The 19,440-nt window shown below is 40.5% G+C and overlaps 1 protein-coding gene across 2 annotated transcripts in view; it reads left to right on the forward strand.

Annotated features, from left to right (window-relative positions):
• NIPAL2 (NIPA like domain containing 2) overlaps positions 1-19,440 on the forward strand; it is a 101,331-nt gene that overhangs the window by 53,007 nt on the left and 28,884 nt on the right. For both annotated transcript variants that reach the window (XM_039464764.2, XM_039464765.2), the window contains 2 exons: positions 1,762-1,821; positions 15,773-15,894. In XM_039464764.2, coding sequence (XP_039320698.1) covers positions 1,762-1,821; positions 15,773-15,894 — 182 coding nt within the window. The remainder of the gene's footprint in view (positions 1-1,761; positions 1,822-15,772; positions 15,895-19,440) is intronic.

The raw sequence follows: 19,440 nt of genomic DNA on the forward strand, positions 1-19,440 counted from the left end.
GAATAAGAAGACATATCTCAGATTAAAAGGAACTGATGGTCTTCTGGGGAAGACGGGCAAATAAATCTTAGGTGTAATGAAAAAGCTATACACAGAGGTAATCAGAGCATAAGGGTGTCGTGATCCACTCAGCCCAGGGGAATCCAGAGGTGACACTTGAGTCTAGAGCTGGTCACAAAGGATGGAGTAGAGCTGCACATGTCAAAGCCATTAAGCATGAAACTGCATGGCGGATTCTGGGAATCATAATTATTTCAGCAAGGGTGGGCTACAGATTATAAAAGAAATAAAGACTCATATGGTGACAAAAGCATCAGAAGCAAAATCATAGCTCTTTGAGTGTTCTGCTCGGTAACGCGGCCTTTGTCCTGTAGACCAGCCACTTAGGGGTGTGAAAGCAGTGGATTTACATTAGATTTGCATTTTAGAGCAATTACTCTGGTGGTGGTATGGGGAAAAGGGGAATGGGAGGTCAGAGGGAAACTGGTGGTCTAAGCCAGAGGAGAAACTGCCCTGAACTTGGGGCAAGGCTGGTAATCACAGGAATGAAGAGGCGGGAACAGACCTAGCAGAGAGTGAAATAAGGCTGGGTGTGGTGGCTAATGGTGGCTTACATCTGTAATCCCAATACTTTGGGAGGCTGAGGCAGGTGGATCACTTGAGCCCAGGAGTTTGACACCAGCCTGGGCAACATAGTAAGACTCGGTTTCTACAAAAAAAAAAAAAAAAACCCTACAAAAATTAGCCCAGCATGGTGGCATGAGCCTGTGGTCCCAGCTACTTGGGAGGATCTCTTGAGCCTAGGAGGTCAATGTTGCAGTGAGCCATGATCTTGCCACCGTACTCCAGCCTGGGCAATACAGCAAAAGCCTGTCTTAAAAAAGGAAAAAATGATAGAGCGGACTATAGACTTAGATCCAGTGACCTGTTGGATGTGGAGTGTCAAGTAGAAAAGGAATAGGAAGAGTCCTGGAATTCTGGTGTTAGTAAGTAGATACAGGAATTATCGGAATAGGTATTATGGGAGGAGATGCTGGGAAATCGTGAGTTTCAGTTTAGGATATATTTAAAGTTCTTCCTGTCTGTTTTGTTTTTTTTTTTTTTCTTTTTTTTCTTTTTTTGAGACAGGATCTCCCTCTGTCACTGAGGCTGCAGTGCAGTGGCGACATCATGGCTCACTGCAGCCTCAACTTCCCAGGCTCAAGAAATCCACCTACCTCAGCCTCCCCACTAGCTGGGACTCCAGGCCCATGCCACCACACCCTGCTAAATTTTTGGATTTTAAGTAGAGATTGATGTTTCACTATGTTGCCAAGGCTTGTCTTGGAACTCCTGGACTCCAGTCATCCTCCCACCTTAGCTTCCCAAAGTGCTGAGATTTACAGGCGTGAGCCACTGTACCCTGCCCCACCCTTCTTTCTTTCCTTCCTTTCTATCTCTTCCTGTCTTTCTAGCCCTTCCAGCTCTTTCTACCTTTCTTCTTTCTTTCTATTCATTTCTTCTGTCATTTAGTAAACTTTTATTAAGCCTTCACTATATGCAGGACACTATCTCAGCCACATCCATTGTAAACCACACCGATTTCCACACATCCTCAGCCAGAGGGGCAAGAAAGGCCTTTTTATAGCCACAACTGCTGAATGTCTCTATCAGGACACAGCTCATCAGGCATAAGACACACATTGCTTCACTTCTTTCAAATGGCATTGTGTAATAGACACTTTTTATTGAAACTAACACTAATGGCCCTTTTCTTTATAGGTAGTGCCATTATTTCTGTTACATTTCTGAAAGACAATTTGAGAGCCTCAGATTTACTAGGTAAGTAATGATTTAATTCATGTAATTGTAGTATTGCTTGATCAGGAAATAAATAATACTATCTGTAAAAAATATGTGCAATAAAAACTAGAAACAAATTACTGAAATGGGTGTAAGTCTCATTTAGAGGTGAGCATTATTCTGTCTTGGAGCTGCCATCTCTTCTCACGTGAAGTGCTTCCATTTCTATTGTGACCACTGCTAAATGTGATCAACTTTTGCTATAGCAAATTATTAATAATAATTATAATGAATTATTATAAAATAATTAATAATGGATTATAATATAAATCCATTGAATTGTAATTTCATAACATTAATATTATAATAACCCATCATAAAATACAAATACTTTAGGCACTTTAAATAAAACAATGCCTACCCTCTTTGAGGGAGATCATATTTTTTTTTTAATTTGAGCTCTAAATGTGACACTAGTATTGGTATGTGGAGAATGTGTATATTTTATAACGGTTTATTATAATAATATTAATGTTATAAAATTATATGAACATAATAAAATTCAATGAAAACATCTGTGTTACCTAATAGACTATTACACTACAAAGGATATATTTGTTATATTGTTACATGAAAGTATTGCATAAAAATGAAAACCACAAAAAATTTGATGTACCAACTACAATTTGTATTTGACTTTTCCCAAAAGTACCACAGAACATTGTTCTTAAATGTTTGATTTGGAAATACAGTATTAATGGAAAATGACAGTAGCCTTCCTGGATGTAAGAAACATTTCTGGCCCGGCGCGTGGCACACGCCTGTAATCCCAGCACTTTGGGAGGTCGAGGTGGGCAGATCACTAGGTTAAAAGATTGAGACCATCCTGGCCAACCTGGTGAAACCCCCTCTCTACTAAAAATACAAAAAATAGCCGGGCATGGTGGAAGATGCCTGTGGTCCCAGCTACTCAGGAGGCTGAGGCGGAAGAATCGCTTGAACCCAGGAGGCGGAGGTTGCAGTAAGCCAAGATCGCGCCACTGCACTCCAGCCAGGCGATAGAGCAAGAGTCCATCTCAAAAAAAAAAAAGAAAAGAAAAAAGAAACATTTCTGATGTATGGCAAAGCCATCATTTGTGTATTGTATCTTTCCAGCTATTGTTGGACATATTATTGGTCAGAAGAATTATAGAGATTCATATTTTCTTCCATGACAAAATCCTGCTTGAATTGCTGCTGACATATGATAATGAATACAAAAACGTTAGGCACTTAAAATAAAACAATGCCTACCCTCTTCCAGAGAGATCATATTTTTGTAAAAATGTGAGCTCTGAATGTGACACCAGTGTTGGTGTGTGAAGCATTTGTTTTCCCTGATCATGTTTCCCTTGAGCATAATGTCTTGAAAGTGTTTTCTCTTTTTCTTTTCTTCCTTGGTTTGATTCTGCTAGCAGACTTTTTGGTCAACATTGTCAAATTTTTCATGGTTAACTGTTTTTCTAAATGTATTCATATGTGGATTCTATCTTTTCCACCATATTATTTTTCTATACCCTTTTTTATGTATTGTGGTTTATAGAATCATTTTGGGAAGTTGTATGGACTCAGAAATGAGAATGACCAAGGCCTGCTGCAGCGGCTGATGCCTATAATCCCAGCACTTTGGGAGGCTGAGGAAGGTTGATTGTTGAGTCCAGGAGTTCCAGACCAGCTTAGGCAACATAAGAAAACCCCATCTCTACTAAAACTCCAAAAAAAAAAAAAAAAAAATTAGCTGGGTGTGAAGGCATGCACTTGTAGTCCCAGCTACTTGGGAGGCTGAGCCAGGAGGATCACCTGAGCCTGGGAGGTTGAGGCTGCAGTGAGCCAAGACTGCACCACTGCACTCCAGCCCAGGCAACAGTAGTGAGACCTTATCTCATTTAAAAAAAAAAAAGACCAATGCTTGAGTTTTATAAATTAAAAATTAGGTCTTAGATATATTATTTTTCTCATTTATCAAGTGGCTTAAGGGAACTTTAAATCCTTTTATCTAGTATCGGTCATCTTTTGTAGAATGGTTGAGTAATGATCGAATTAATCTAAAGTATTTAATGAAAGAATGCAGATATAAAGGGGGATTTGCTTACTAATCTTGAATATTTGTGATAAAAAGATGATGACAGAATCCCTGCCCTCAAATAATTTATAGTCCATGATGACATATATTCATAAATAGGTTTTTTTAGGTAGAAAAGAATATGTGCCATAATGCCATGAGTCTTTAGTTTAGAAGTGTTTCTGAATCGGCATTGCTGACATTTTGGGCCAGATCATTCTTTATTGCAGGGGCTGCCTTGTGCACTGTAGCATCTTTAAGACCCCTCCTGAACTTTACCCACTAGATCCCTCTAACATCCTCCCACTCAGTGATGACAATCAAAAATGTCTCCAAACATTCTGAAACATTCTCTAGGGGACAAAATTACTCAGGTTTCGCGCTGATCTTATCCAGCTGAGAAGATCAGAGAGAATTTTTTTCAGCAGAGATAACATTTGAATTGGCTCTGACAGCTGGGTAGGACAGGCATAGGCTACATCCAAAAAATTGGAGGAGGACACACAAAGGGAATAACGTGAGAAATGTTAACAAAGGTACAAAAAGGTAAGGTAAGTTTCTATTTCATACTGTACCATAACTCCTGCTATAAGGATTAGGAAAAAATAAATGCAAGTTGTAACTATGGAAAGGAAGAAATAAAAATATCAGTATGTACAGTTGATTTTATTATATACTTAGAGAATGCGTGATCAACTAAACATTACTAGAAGCAATAAACCATCTCTCAACATTAAAGGATATAAATTAAACTGACCCTTATAACTTCAAATCTGGATTCAACACCTGCTATCAATTGCATGGGCAACCTAGGATTACTTAACTTCTCTAAGCTTCAGTTTCCTGACAAATATATAAGACTGTTTTGAAGATCAAATTAAATCATTCCTATATCAGTACTTTGAAAAATGCAAAGCTTTGTCAATATAATTGTTGTAATTTCTTTTATCACCTTCATTGCTGAGAGATTCCTAAGAGGTAATACTAAAAATGTAATATAAGGAAGGGGAAATATACATATATATATATATATACACACACACAAACACACACACACACACACACACACCAAGAAAACAAACTAACAAAATAAAACCTTTAATTATCTATTTGGGATTATTTGCTAATTCCTCATCTTTTTTTTTTTTTTCTTTTTTTGAGACAGAGTCTCACTCTGTTGCCCACATTGGAGTGCAATGGCGTGACCTCAGCTCACTGCAACCTCCACCTTCCGGGTTCAAGCAGTTCTCCTGCCTCAGTCTTCCAAATAGCTGGGATTACAGGCAGGTGCCACCACACCCAGCTAATTTTTGTATTTTTACTAGATAGAGGGTTTCACCATGTTGTCCAATCTTGTCTCAAACTCGTGACCTCATGATCCACACACCTCTGCTTCCTAAAGTGCTGGGATTATAGGCATGAGCCACCACGCCTGGCCTAACTCCTCATCTTTTAAAAGCAGCTAACATTTATTAAACCATTTACTCTTGCCAAATACTATGTTAAGTGTTTTTCATGGATTATCTCATTTAAATGTAGGAACAACCCATTTACGGAATCAAAATCTGATTAGAGAGGTTAAGTAACCTCCCCAAGGTCATATAACTAGTACATGATGGACCAGTATCCTAACAATGGCAATCTGGTATAGCTACAGCATAAAGTTAGGATGAGTCTTTAGTATCAGAAAGCTGTTATGTAACCTTATATTACCTTTCTCTTTTTTTTCTTTTGTAAGATCACATTAGAGGAACCTTATGTAACCTTTGCAAAGTTACATAAATAAGCTTTTTAAGCCTCAATTTTCTCATCTTTAAAATAAAGATAATATTACATACCTCACAGGGTTAAATGAGTTCATATATGTAAAACTCTTAACAATAGGGCCTATCATATAATGTGTTCAATAATATTAGCTATAATTGTCATTATTATTACTACCACCACCCCCCACCACTGTACTCTACTAATTAATCAGAGGAGACATTGATTAGGACATTTTTGCAAACTTTAGTAATCCAGGCAAACTTTCCCACAACTCTGATTGGGTGCTTTATTTAGTTTTTTCCTATCTAACTTAATGCTTTTGGAGTAGGGGTATGTAACTCGTAAGTCACATTTATTTCATATCATAGTTAAACATTATCAATTTTTGCCTTTAATCTAGTGTTGTAGGCATTAAAAAAAAAAAGACTTAGTCACCTATTCCATACCCTTGCCTCCAACAAGCAATATCCTAAGATTATCATTATCTGAGATGTAGTAACACACTTCATACTTAGGGAAGTCCAAGGAAGGACTTTTCCTCAACCCCTCTCAGAAATATGTTAAGTCACATGCATTTTCTTTGGGCCTTTATTGCCATTGCCTTAGAAAATGTAGCTTTTTCTGTTAAAAGCAAAAGAAAAAAAAAAGCATCTTTTTCTTTATAGGGACTAAAACCAAAACCAAATAGGGAAAAGAGTAGTTAGTGATGTTTTTTAAAGATTAACAAATGAACATGCTAAAAATTAAATTGTCAAAATGTGTAAAGGAAAAGCATTTATTTTTTCCTGTTTCAAGCAAATGAAAGTTTGTTTTTCATGAAGGAACAAATGAAGATTTGGGGGCCATATGGAAACAAGCTGAACCAATTTCTTGCCAAATGTTACCCTGTGACTATGAAGCTTTTCACCACTAGTCTCAAAAAATGACCTCACAAAAGCTATGTCTGAAAGCAATCGCCAAGTATTATTAAGTCAATGACAGGCTTTGGAGTGTGCTCTCATTCTTAGTGGATTAATTATTTTAATGATTATTTTTCCTTTAAAAAAAAAAAAAAAGCACTGGATTTCTCTCTCCTTCCATCAGCTAAAAAGTAGACTATTTTCTTCTCTCTTCTCCCTTAGACATCAGAAGTACTGAATCATCCGTGAGATCCTAGTTTATTTAAGACCAGACAGTGTCATTATAGAAATAAAAATGACAGTCAACTCATGAGCACCTTCCAGAGACTAGTAATTTGATTACTTCAAGTCACCTAGAAAGGATTTCACTACATAGAATGTCAGGAGATTAAGAGTGAGAGGAAAGCCATTGCCTTCTTTCCATTCCCCACATTGGTAGTCAGCTTGACTTGGAGCCAGTATCTCGAATACTAAACTAGCTAAACAAACCATCGTCTCTGACTGAGAAGACAGATTGACTGTTTTGGTGGCAGAGCCGCCTCAAGAATGGGAACCTTTCTGATGGAAGGTCCAGGACTACTTGAATTCACCACATCACTGAGATTTTCAGTTGAGAGCTCCTTCAAGGTTTAGCTACCATAAGCCTGAGGAATTATGGGAGGGTATTCCCAAATGGTTTGATGTTAAGGAGTCCAATTTATTCTGTGACTCCTGGTATCCCACAAAAGTAATACCTGGACTCCCACTGACCAGCAGACATATTGTAAGGACCAAAGGGATTCAACTGCAATATTGGTTGCAGTCAGGTTAACTGAATAAGAAAAACTCCTAAGGCTCCTAAAAGTCAGTTCAGGCCAGATTCCAGAAGTCAGTAAATGGGCAGTTAATACTAAGTAGCATCCAGCTGGAAAGTGGACACAATTCAAGAAGATTTCAGGATTTAGTTAAGGGAAGGAGGAACTTGGGAATCAGGATATTATCTGTTGTGGAAAAACTGTACAAGTAGATCTTAGATTCCAAGACTTGCACAGGTGAGGGACTCCACAGGTTACAGGTGCCGGTGATCAGAAGCTTCAGAAGGAGCCTGATTCTGGGATGTTTTCCTCCAACCACATTCTTGGTGCACAGGTATCTAGAAGATTTTTGCAACAGAACACTAGTAGCCTCCGAAGCAAAGGCATACTCACAGCTGGATCCAGTTAAATGTCAAGTATTTCCCCAAAAAAATAAAATATTCCCCCAAAACACTACTTCAGTGCAATATAAATGGTCAAATATGTTTAGAAAATATGACAACCATATCCCCCTCTGGGAGAGGTACAGTGATTTCTAATACTTCAGGATCTAAAAGGTTGTCCAGTAAAAGAATTAAGTTTGTTGAATTCACCTCTTCTTAAATACATTTGCCTTGGGACCTTTTTTGGTGGAGCATCTGTCTTATGAAACTGGTTCCAGGGAACACCTCAGTTTGGGAGTACTCTTCTTAAGGAAACTTAGGGCCAGAAAAATGACCTGAGACAGTCAAGGACCCCAGGGACCTCTGCCAGGAAGAATCAATTCCTTCTGTCCCCAGTGAGGATGCTGCATCCAGCCTCAGATTGTGCTCTCCACAGCTCCTAGGGTTGCCACTCACATTGACTTCAATGTAAATGGCAGCCCTGAGCTGTCCATTCAGTGGCTTTGGTTCTTAATGCAAATAAGAGGTGGTGGAGTATAAGCATTAAGAAAATAGACTACCTGGGTTCCAATTCCAGCTCTCCTCTTCTTAGCTGGAAAATCCCAGGCAAAATAGTTATTTCTTCTGTGGCTCAATTTCCTCATTTGTCAAATGTAGATGGTAAGAGTAGGAGTATACGTTATCTAATATTCATATCATATGTCATATACTATACAACTTACGTATAGTATAAATTGTAACAGTGTAATAACACAAAGGTAAATCATTTTCACAAATTTGTTGGAAGGATTAAGTTAGTTATATATAAAACATTTAGAACTGTGCTTATAAGTGTTATTACTATTATAGCTATCATTATCATCACATTTTAGCATGCTACTGATTATGCTACTGACTCAATAATGTTAAGAACATTGCCTAAAAAGAAATTATCACTGACTGGGCATAGTGGCTCACACATGTAATTCCAGCACTTTAGGAAGCCAACGTGGGAGGATCACTTGACCAGGAGTTTGAGACCCGCCTGGGCAACGTGGCCAGACCCTAGCTCTACAAAAATAAAAATTAAAAAATTAGCCAGTCATGGTGGCACATGCCTGTAGTTCCAGCTACACAGGAGGCCAAGATGAAAATATCACTTGAGCCCAGGAATTCGAGGCCACAGTGAGCTATGATTGCATCACTGTACTCCAGCACGGGTAACAGAGTGAGACTGTGTCTCTATTTAAAACAAAAAAGATTACTTGCCCATGGCGTATGCCCTCCCGGTATAACTAGTGTATCTGTTATAGAGAGCAAGGGTTTGTTTGTTTACCTGTTTTGCACAAATATCAAGTTTATAGGGAGAGGTCTTATTTGATATTTGTGTATGTTATCAAGCTAAATCTAAGATTCCCACCAGACCATTACAGACTTCTAAGTGACTTGAGTTGTATTTGATGAGAAAATGTATTTGCTGCAGGTTTGGGCATGAGGGCAGAGGATGGCATCTCATGCCTATATTGTGGGTAGCATCTAGCATCTAGACATTGGCTCTTACCTGCAGCTTACCCACAGCTGTCTGGCTGCTGTTTTATGCCCCCTCCGATATCCAGATCTTGGGACTCTGTGCACTAGTTTCCTGAGGCTAGCTGTGGGTAGCAAACATAGGACTGCTATTTTTTCCTTTTTCTTTGTTATGTCTGTTAGTTACGTCATGGCCTTCTTTCTGTTTTCTTTGAAAACCAACAGGGAGATGTCTTTGTTAGGATTCAGAAAACACCAGCCAGTTCCTTCCTGCCCATCCCTTCCATGCTCAAACTGGGTTATCTCCTTAGAGACAGCCCCAGTGATGGTCCCTGATCATCCTGAGGCTATAATATTAGAGATACAATTTTGGATTAATCTTTAAGCTTAACTCAGATGGCCATTGGCTCATGGCAGGCAGTCAGCATCCTCAGATGCATCTGTCCAGGGTCCACTGTCACATCAGGCCTCTCAGTGAGCTTTGAAGCATATTCTGTTTCCTAGACTGGCCTCTCACAGAGCCAAATTCCTGGGATTTAGCAAGTATGATGACTTAATTTGTACCTAGAGATGAGGAAACTGAGTCACAATGGAGTAAATAACTTGCCTAAGCTTTCCAGGTAGCAAGTAGCAGTGAAATGTGAATTTTGTGGGGGCAGTTTCAGTTTGGATTAGACTTCTGAGATCCAAGTCTTGACCTAAAATGTAACATTTTCCTGGGTGAGGAACATGGTGTTGATACCCTGCTATCTTTTGGAACTTGACATGTCCAGACAAAGGAGGTGGAGCAAGATGGCTGAATAGACGCCTCTACCAATCGTCCTCCTTGCAGGAACACCAAATTTTACAACTATCTACACAGAAAACAGCAGCCTCGTAAGAACCAAAACTCAGGTGGCAATCACAGTACCTGATGTTAACGTCATATTGCTGAAAGAGCACTGAAGAGGGTAGGAAGGACAGTCTTGAAGCACCAACACCACCCCTCCCACATCCTCCAGCAGTGGCCACGTGGCACAGAGAATCTGTGCACTTAGGGAAGAAGGGCACCATGATTACAGGACTTTGCACTGGAACTCAATGCTGCCAGCACTGGGTGGAACTCAGCTGACGGCCACAGAGGGAGCATCTAGACCAGCTCTATCCAGAGAGAAATCTACCACCCCACAGGTGTGAACTCAAGTTCTGGCAAGCCTTGCCACCACAAGCTGAAAGGCTCTGGGGTCCTAAATAAACTTGGAAGGCTGTCCAGGCCATAAGAACTGCATCTCCTAGGCAAGTGGACTTGAAGGACGTCCGATCCAGTGAGACACCAGCTGGGCAGACAAGGGAGCACAGGCACCACTCTCCCCACCCCCCCAGCCTCCTTTCTTCCCCTTGAAGCAAGGAGATGCGATAAAGAGGACTTTGTCTTGCAACTTGGATACCAGCTCAGCCGCAGTAGGATAGGGCATCAGTCAGAGACCTGAGGCCCCCATTCTAGGCCCTAGTTCCTGGATGACATTTCTCGACACACCCTAGGCCAGAAAGGGAAGGACCTAGTCCAAGAAGTATTCATCACCTGCTGACTAAAGAGCATTTGGGCCCTGCGTAATCCGCAGTGATAGCCAGACAGTACTCAAGCTCTGCAAATCACTGTGAGCCTTGGGTGAGACTCAGAGACGTGTCAGCTTCAGGGGTGGCCCAGCATATTCACAGCTGTGGTGGCTATGAGGAAGGACTCCTTCTACTCAAGAAAAGGAGATGAATGAATAAAAAGCATTTTGTCTTGCAGCTTAGGTACCAGCTTGGCCACAGGTGGGGGTAGAGCACCAAGAGCGCTCTTGGGGTCCCTGATTCCAGGTCTTGGCTCTTGGATGGCATTTCTAGACCTACCCTGAACCACAGGAGAGCCCACTTCCCTGAAGGGTAGCAGCAGGCCTGGCAGCATTGAGTGTAAGCTGAGTGAAGAGCCTTTGGGCCTTAGGTGACTATTGGCAGTACCCTGGCAGTACTTGATGGTGGTGGACAGAGGAGAGACTCCTCTGCCTGGGGAAAGGGGAGGGACAAGTAGGAAGGACTTTGTCTTGTAGTTTTGGTGTCAGCTTAGCTGCAGAAGAATGGAATACTGGGTACCTTCTAAGGTTTCTGACTCCAGGCCTGACTTCTGGATAGCATCTCTGGACCCACTCGGGGCCCGGGGGAACTTGTCATCCTGAAGGGAAGGACATGAGCCTGGCTGGCTCAGCCACCTGCTGATTGTAGAGCCCTAGGGCCTTGAGCAAACATAGGTGGTAGCCAGGCAGTGGAAACAGCTGGCCTTGGGCAAGATCCAATGCTGGCTTCAGGTCTTACCTAGTGCAGTCCTAGTAGGAGTGGCCACAGGAGTGATTGTGTCATCCCACCCCTTGTCCCTAGCTCCAGGCAGTTCAAGAGAGAGAGAAAGAGAGATGGGCGAGGTGGGAGGAGAGAGGGAGAGAGAGAGAGAGAGTGTGTGTGTGTGTGTGTGTGTGTGCAAGAGAGAGAGAGAGAGTGAGAGAGAGTAACAGAGAGAGAGAGACTGACTCTGTTTGGGAGAAAGTAAGAGAAGAGAATAAGAGTCTCTGCCTGGTAATCAAGATAATTCATCCAGATCTTATCCAAGACCACCAAGGTGGTACCTCTACAAATCTGCAAGAACAGCATTACTGGCCTTGGAGTACTCCCTAATGTAGATATGGCCACAGTGACCAAAAACTGAGATCACAACACCCAAATCCCTTAAAATACCCAGAAAGCCTTCCAAAGAAGGATGGGTACAAAGAAGGTCTGACTGCAAAGACGACAATAAATATCTAACTCCTCAAAGCCCGGACACTGGCAAACATTCACAAGCATCAAGACCATCCAGGAAAACATGAGCTCACCAAACAACTAAATAAAGCACCGGGGGCCAATCCTGGAGGGGCAGTGATATGTGACCTTTCAGACAGAGAATTCAAATAGCTGTTTTGAGGAAACTCAAATAAATTCAAGATAACACAGAGAAGGAATTCTGAATCCTGTCAGATAAATTTAACAAAGAAATTGAAATAATTCAAAAGGATCAAGCAGAAATTCTGGAGCTGAAAAATGCAACTGACATACCGAAGAATGCATCAGAGTCTCTTAGCAGCATAAATGATCAAGCAGAAGAATTAGTGAGCTTAAAAACAGGCTATTTGAAAATACAGTCAAAGAAAAAAAAAAAAAGAATAAAAAGGAATGGAGCATGCTTACATGATCTAGAAAATAGCCTCAAAAGAACAAATCTAAGAGTCATTGGCCTTAAAGAGGAGGTAGAGGGAGAGATAGGAGTAGAAAGTTTATACAAAGGGTTAATAACAGAGAACTTCCCAAACCTAGAGAAAGACATCAATATTAGTGTACAAGGTTATAGAACACCAAGCAGATTTAACCCAAAGAAGCCTACCCCAAGGCATTTATTTAATCATCAAATTCCCAAAGGTCAAGAATAAAGAAAGAATCCTAAAAGCAGCAAGAGAAAAGAAACAAATAACACACAAGAGAGCTCCAATACATCTGGCAGCAGGCTTTTCAGAGGATCTTACAGGTTCAGATTACTCCTTTTGGCAAATGGGCCAGCAGAAGATAAACTAACAAGTTTCCTAAGTCAGAAATCTGTATCTTTCAAAAGAAGGAATATATGTAGTTTTACTGAAATAAAAATAGCAGGAACTGACGTCTCATGCCACCTTTAGCAAAAGGTGAAATATAAATAAATTAAAAAGGAATTTATTTAACGAAGTGCAAATGACTATCTTTAACACTTTTAAACACGTATGAAAAATGTGCATACAACTCATAAAGGGGACAGTAAATCACTTAAATATAAATGACACCAAATAAACAAGCATACAACTGGCAGCAGCTATCCAGAACTGCCTTTGTAATTATTGCAGGTAGCTGAATTAAAAATCATTAAGAAGAATGTGTGACCTGCTGAACGGACACAGAGTTACTTAGCAAAGGCACAGTGATGTGAGGCCCAAATGAAATCATGTATGTGAAAGGGACTTAGAAAGTATAATTGTAGCCAGGCATGATGGCTCACGCCTGTAATCCCAGAACATTAGGAGGTAGAGGCAGGCAGATCACCTGAGGTCAAGAGTTTGAGACCAGCCTGGCCACCATGGTGAAACCCTGTCTCTACTAAAAATACAAAAATTAGCTGGACATCATAGCACATGCTTGTAATCTCACTACTCAGGAGAATGAGGCAGGAGAATCACTTGAACCCAGGAGAAAGAGATTGCAGTAAGCCAAGATCGCACCACTGTACTCTAGCCTGGGTGACAGAGCAAGACTCTGTTTCAAAAAAAAAAAAAAAGAAAGAAAGAAAATATAACTGCAAAGCATCAGCCATTTTATTTTTTTTAAAAGTTTTGAAATGCAGTGAAATACATCCCATAAATATATACACCTACTACATACCCACAAAAATTAAAACTTTTCTTTTTCTTTGTTTTAATCTCTTTAAAAATTAAAAGTTTTTTAAAAAGAAATGCAATGAAGATATACATTAGTAGGGATAGGCACGGAAGGCAAATGTGGACATGGATATAAATGGAGGGATATGTCAGGATGTGAAACAGGGACAATATTGGAAAGCTGTTCAGTAACAATATATTTCCATGAGATAGAATATTAGTAGACTACATATACTCATGTGAAATGTCCTCCAAGATGTTCTAAGTAGAAAAAAAAAAAGCAAGATGCAGAAAACTTTATATAATATGCAATTCTTTACGTAAAAAAATAAAATTCATGCCCACTTAAACACACATGCATATAAAACATCTCTGAAAAGAAAATCTTGGGAACTAGTGGTAGTAGTTAACTTTGAGGAGAAAAACAAGTGAGCTATCAGGGTGGGTGAGATTTAACTTTTCACTGATCACCTTGTGTATTGTTGGAATTTTGCCATATACACATGTTGCCTACTCAAAACTAAATTTAAATGCGAGAAGGTTAATTGAAACTAGATACTACTAAAAGAGATAAAGAAGTGTCTGATAGAGGAGCTTGATATAACTAGAAATTTGGATTTCACAAAAGAAACAGAAGTCTCTGAGACATTTTAAAGTATATTAAATGAATTCATGCTACTTTACCACACCAAGTTTAGAAAACAGTTTTTTTGAATCTCTTCCTCCTAGGAACCTACTTTTGAACAATTATGTAATTTTCTTCCTAAAGAAAAGACACAACTGACCAATAATTTTCCCTCAAGTTCTTATATATGATTTTATTACAGTGTTTAATAATGTATATTTTTTTTTGTTTTTAAAGTTCTCATTAGAAATCGCTTTAAAGATTGCATATAATCTGTCTTCACAAAGTGTTACAGAATAAATTGTTACATTAGAGGAAACTTCCTTGTAGCTTCTACAATACCCTGAATTGCTGTGGTCTAGCTTTTGTGAAAAATCAAATGCTATTTGTTTCCAGGAACAAGAGTTTAAAACCTAAGTCATTTGGGTAAGAGGAACAGGAAATTAGTACCTTCGAATTGTGAGACTTTGTAGACAAACAAATTGTTTCAGGTTGGAGTCAATGCTGGTTATAAATTATATCCACAATAGCACTAACCTCAGTGATGAAACAAGTTGAATTATGCTTTCAAGTGTGCCATCCAAAATACACTACTTATATCAGGGTGGTTTTTTTTTTTTTTCCAGACTGTTAATTATATAAAAATCAGTAGTTTTCAACGTTATTTGGAAGGGCACATCCTCCTTTCACCCCTCCTTCGGTGGCCTCACTCCCTAACCCCCACACACATTCCTTTCTGTCGTTTTACGTAATGCTAAACCCATGGCAGTAACACACTGCTTACACAGGTTTATGATGTGGTTTCTATTTTATTTTTATTTTACTAAACTAACCTTGGAATTCTATATTCTAGGTTGGATTAATTAAACTCCACAGCAAAGTCAGCATTCACCTTTGTTATTGCTGCTATAAGGACTCCAATAAATGGCAGTGATTAAAGATGCTCATTACCAGAGTTTCAACTTGTTAAATCACCTGAGTGTGCTTGAAGGCTCCCGAGATGAGTGAGTGTAGTGCAGATCATCATGTGATGGGCTTCCCTGTCCTCTGGGCTGTGCTGTCTAGATCTAGACAGATCTAGATGTGTCTAGATCCATCATGCACTTACTGGCCCATGTGGAAACAGTCAGCTTGGGATGTGTTTTCATGTCTTCATAGCACATACTCTGATCTTCCCAATCTTTGGGGAAAGCTTCCCTGAAAAGTCCAGGATTCATCCAGAAAAACAGAGAAAAATGGGAAGTTATGCCCTGCCCCATCCATCCCCTGGCTCTATTCCCCTGTAAAGGGAATGCCTTCAGGTGAACATGGGATGCTATCCAGGGATGGTTTGATGAAACTGATTATAAAAGGAAGGGCTGACTGGCACTTTTACAAGTAAGGCTCAGTCTCCAGGCAATGTCTGCATCAACAAAAAGCTTTAAGTTGGCTTCAATTTGTTTTTTTTTTCTTCAATTTTATTTAAAGGTATGACACTGGCGTTTGCAGGAACGTATTTACTGGTGAGCTTTGCTCCAAATATAACTCAGGCGATCTCAGCAAGAACAGTACAGTATTACTTTGTCGGATGGCAGTTCCTGATCTATATGGTAAGAATTCTAAGTATTTTACTGTCCCTGAAGCTGTATTATCTAGTCCACTGGCACATGCAGATATTAGAGAACATATTTTCTTTTCCTTACCAGCACTAATATCTTATTAAGACATAAATGTATTTGACCAATACCAAGGTATTTGAAGTACTAAGTCAGCAACAGAAGCACCCTTAGTTTCCCAGATATCCTTTCATGGAACAATTTCCACATCGATTAATCCAGCAAGTTCCAGAGCAACATGTTTTAGGACAATTCAGAGTAAAACAAAACATTCCCTTCCAAGTTGAAGGGACAATACTTAACACATTTTGCTTTACTGAACTTGATTCAAAATAGAGGTTCTCTTCAAAAAAGTCCTTGTTTTGAGATCAATGACACAGACAGATTGTCTGAGAGGAGCACACAATAGTACTACAATGCCGAGAGATGTGTAAAAGAATGAAATGAGGCTGGGGACGGTGGCTCATGGCTGTAATCCCAGCACTTTGGGAGGCCAAGGCAGGCAGATTACTTGAGGTCAGGAGTTCAGAACCAGGCTGGCCAACATGGTGAAACCCCATCTCTGCTAAAAATGCAAAAATTAGCTGGGAGTGGCAGTACACACCTGTAAACCCAGCTACTAGGGAGGCTGAGACAGGAGAATTGCTTGAACCTGGGAGGTAGAGGTTGCAGTGAGCCAAGATCTCACCATTGCACTCCAACCTGGGCAACAAGAGTGAAACTCCATCTCAAAAAAAAAGAAATGAGCTGATAGATAAATGTGAAGGTGTTAACTGGGATATGTCATTTGATGTAGTGGCTGTGTCTGTAGGTATAAAGAGAATATGATCGAAAGGGTTGATACGCATAGAAGTTGGTATAGATTAGGGAATAATAATATTCTACGAAGGGCAGGTAATAAAAAGAAGGCTGGGATAGTCTAGCTGAGCATTTAACCAAGAGCTAGTTTGGTAAAATAGTTGTGAAATCTATAAAAAGAATAAGGCTGAGCATGGTGGCGTGCATCTATAACCCAACACTTTGGGAAACCAAGGTGGAAGAATCACTTGAGTCCAGCAATTTGAGACCAGTCTGGCAATATGGCAAGACTTCATCTCTACAAATAATTTTAAAAATTAGCCAGGCATGGTGGTAGGCACCTGCAGTCCCAGCTACTCAGGAGGCTGAGATGAGAGGATCTTGAGCCCAAGAAGTCAAGGCTGCAGTGAGCCGTGATCGCAGCTCTGCCCTCCAGCCCTGGTGACAGAGTGAGACCCTGTCTCAAGAAAAAAAAAAAAAAATCAAAGCACACAGAACTAGACATTTTTAGGATTAGAAGTAACCTCAAAAAGCTAACTGGTCTAGCCCTCTGCCATTAAAACAGGTAAAATAATGATCCTACTTAACATGCCTTATATTGAAAAGTAACATTGGCATTTACAGAGACATGTTTACTGGTGAAATTTGCTCTAAGTACACGACTGAAGCATTTCCTAGTGTATATGACAAGAATTACATATATCCTACCATTTCTGACATGTATTCTGACCACTAGAACACAAACATTTACAGATCTTTTCACTTTCGTTTCCTTTTCTACTCCTTTCTCTTGCCCTATGAAGATACTTGGGTTTCTCTGTTTAAAAAAAAAAAAAAAAAAAAAAAAAACTCATATACTACACACCCTTTTAATAAACTGTCCCATTTCCCTCCTGCCATTTACTACCAACAATGTCTTCAAATAGTCTACTTTTGTTGGCCCTGTCCACTTCCTCAGCTCCCACTCATTCCAATCTGTGGATGGGGCTGTGGGTCAAAGGAGGCAGGGGACTTTGCTGGCAGAGGGAACAGAAGACAGATACAACGGCACTGTATTATGTGGCTGAAGGGGGCTCATGGGTCAGATTCGTTTATTAGGAGGAGCTTGTAGCTGCAGTGTTGGCGATGCACAGCAGGGGAGGAAGCCTTGTTAAGAGGCTGCTGACACGGTCCAAGCAAGAGATGGTGGAAGCCCGAATTAATGCAATGGGAATGGGCATGTAGAAAAGGACCAAGTTCAAGAGGCTTTACATTTCCAACAGGAATGGGGCTAGGAATGGCGAGTGAGGGTGGCGAAGTCTGGAGAAGTGAATCCCTCTCTGTGAATTGTCAAAGGAATTGCTTTTTTTTTTGGTCCTGATTCTTCTTGAACCTTATGCAGCATTTACTCCCTGGCCCATCATCTTCTGGAACGTTTCCCCTCTTCACTTCCTCCAAATGTTTTCCACTTCTCTTCTTCCTCTCTCACTAATCCATGCTGGGCTCTTGAGCACCTCCTCTTTCTCTGCCTTGCTTCCATTCATGCTGCACCCGCTTCCCGGGTCTTCTAAAAGAATCCAATTGCCCACCCACCAGCATCCTTTTTAAAGACTTCCTAATCCAGACCCACCTGTCCTTCCCAGGCCCCTCCTGAGCTCTAGATCTATATTCTCAACTGTTTAGTTATTACTCATCCCTGCCTGGACCTCCCATAGTTTCCTCAAATGTAGCATAGCAAAAACTGAACTATCTTCCCCTCCAAACTCTCTCCTCTCTTCCATCTCAGCCTCCCATACTGGAAACCTAAACTACCCATGACTCCTCCTTCATCCCCATTCCTCACTCACACCCCTGATCCTGTTGGAAATGTAAAGTCTTTTGAACTTGACCCCTTTTTCACATTCCCATTCCCATTGCATTAATTTAAGCTTCCATCATCTCTTGCTTGGAGTATATCAGCAGCCTTGTAAGAAGGCTGCCTCCCCTCATGTTCATCATCAATACTGGCTGGGGCATGTAGGATTAACAAAATCTGACCCGTGAAACCCCTCCAGCTACATAACGCAGTGCTGTTGTATCTGTCTGCCTCCCCTACCTCCTTTGACCCACAGCCCCATTTCCTTATGACCCCTGAAAACTCACCCTCATGGGCATGGCTTAGATTGGACCTCTTTATCTATTTCCTTGCCTGTTTTGTTCCAGAAGACCCTGCACTTCTTCAGGACATGAACTTGTATTGGTTGATCAATGAGTCAATCAGGCCATCAGTCCTAGTGTCCTGCCTCTATAAAGCCCTGATCCTCATCTGTTAGGGCCCTGCAATCCATTTCCATAGGCCTTATCTCTATCCTGGTGCTGTCACTTCCTACCTCTTCTCCTCACCCCTGCCCTCCTTCAGCCTTTAAGATTGGGCTTCCATCATTCTCAGCAAACTGACACAAGAACAGAAAATCAAACACTGCATGTTCTCACTCATAAGTGGGAGTTGAACAATGAGAACACATGGACATGGGAAGGGGAACATCACACACCGGGGCTTGTTGGGGGTGGGGGGCTAGGGGAGGGATAGTAGGGGTGGGGGGATAGGCAACAGATAGCATTAGGAGAAATGCCTAGATGAGGGGGTGATAGATGCAGCAAACCACCATGGCACATATATACCTGGGTAACAAACCTGCATGTTCTGCACATGTACCCCAGAAATTGAAGAATAATAAAAATAATAATTATAAAGATTCAGCATCCCAACTCAGATCGCCTTCC

Source organism: Saimiri boliviensis, chromosome 15, assembly GCF_048565385.1.
Source record: "Saimiri boliviensis isolate mSaiBol1 chromosome 15, mSaiBol1.pri, whole genome shotgun sequence".
Classification (NCBI taxonomy): Eukaryota; Metazoa; Chordata; class Mammalia; order Primates; family Cebidae; genus Saimiri; species Saimiri boliviensis.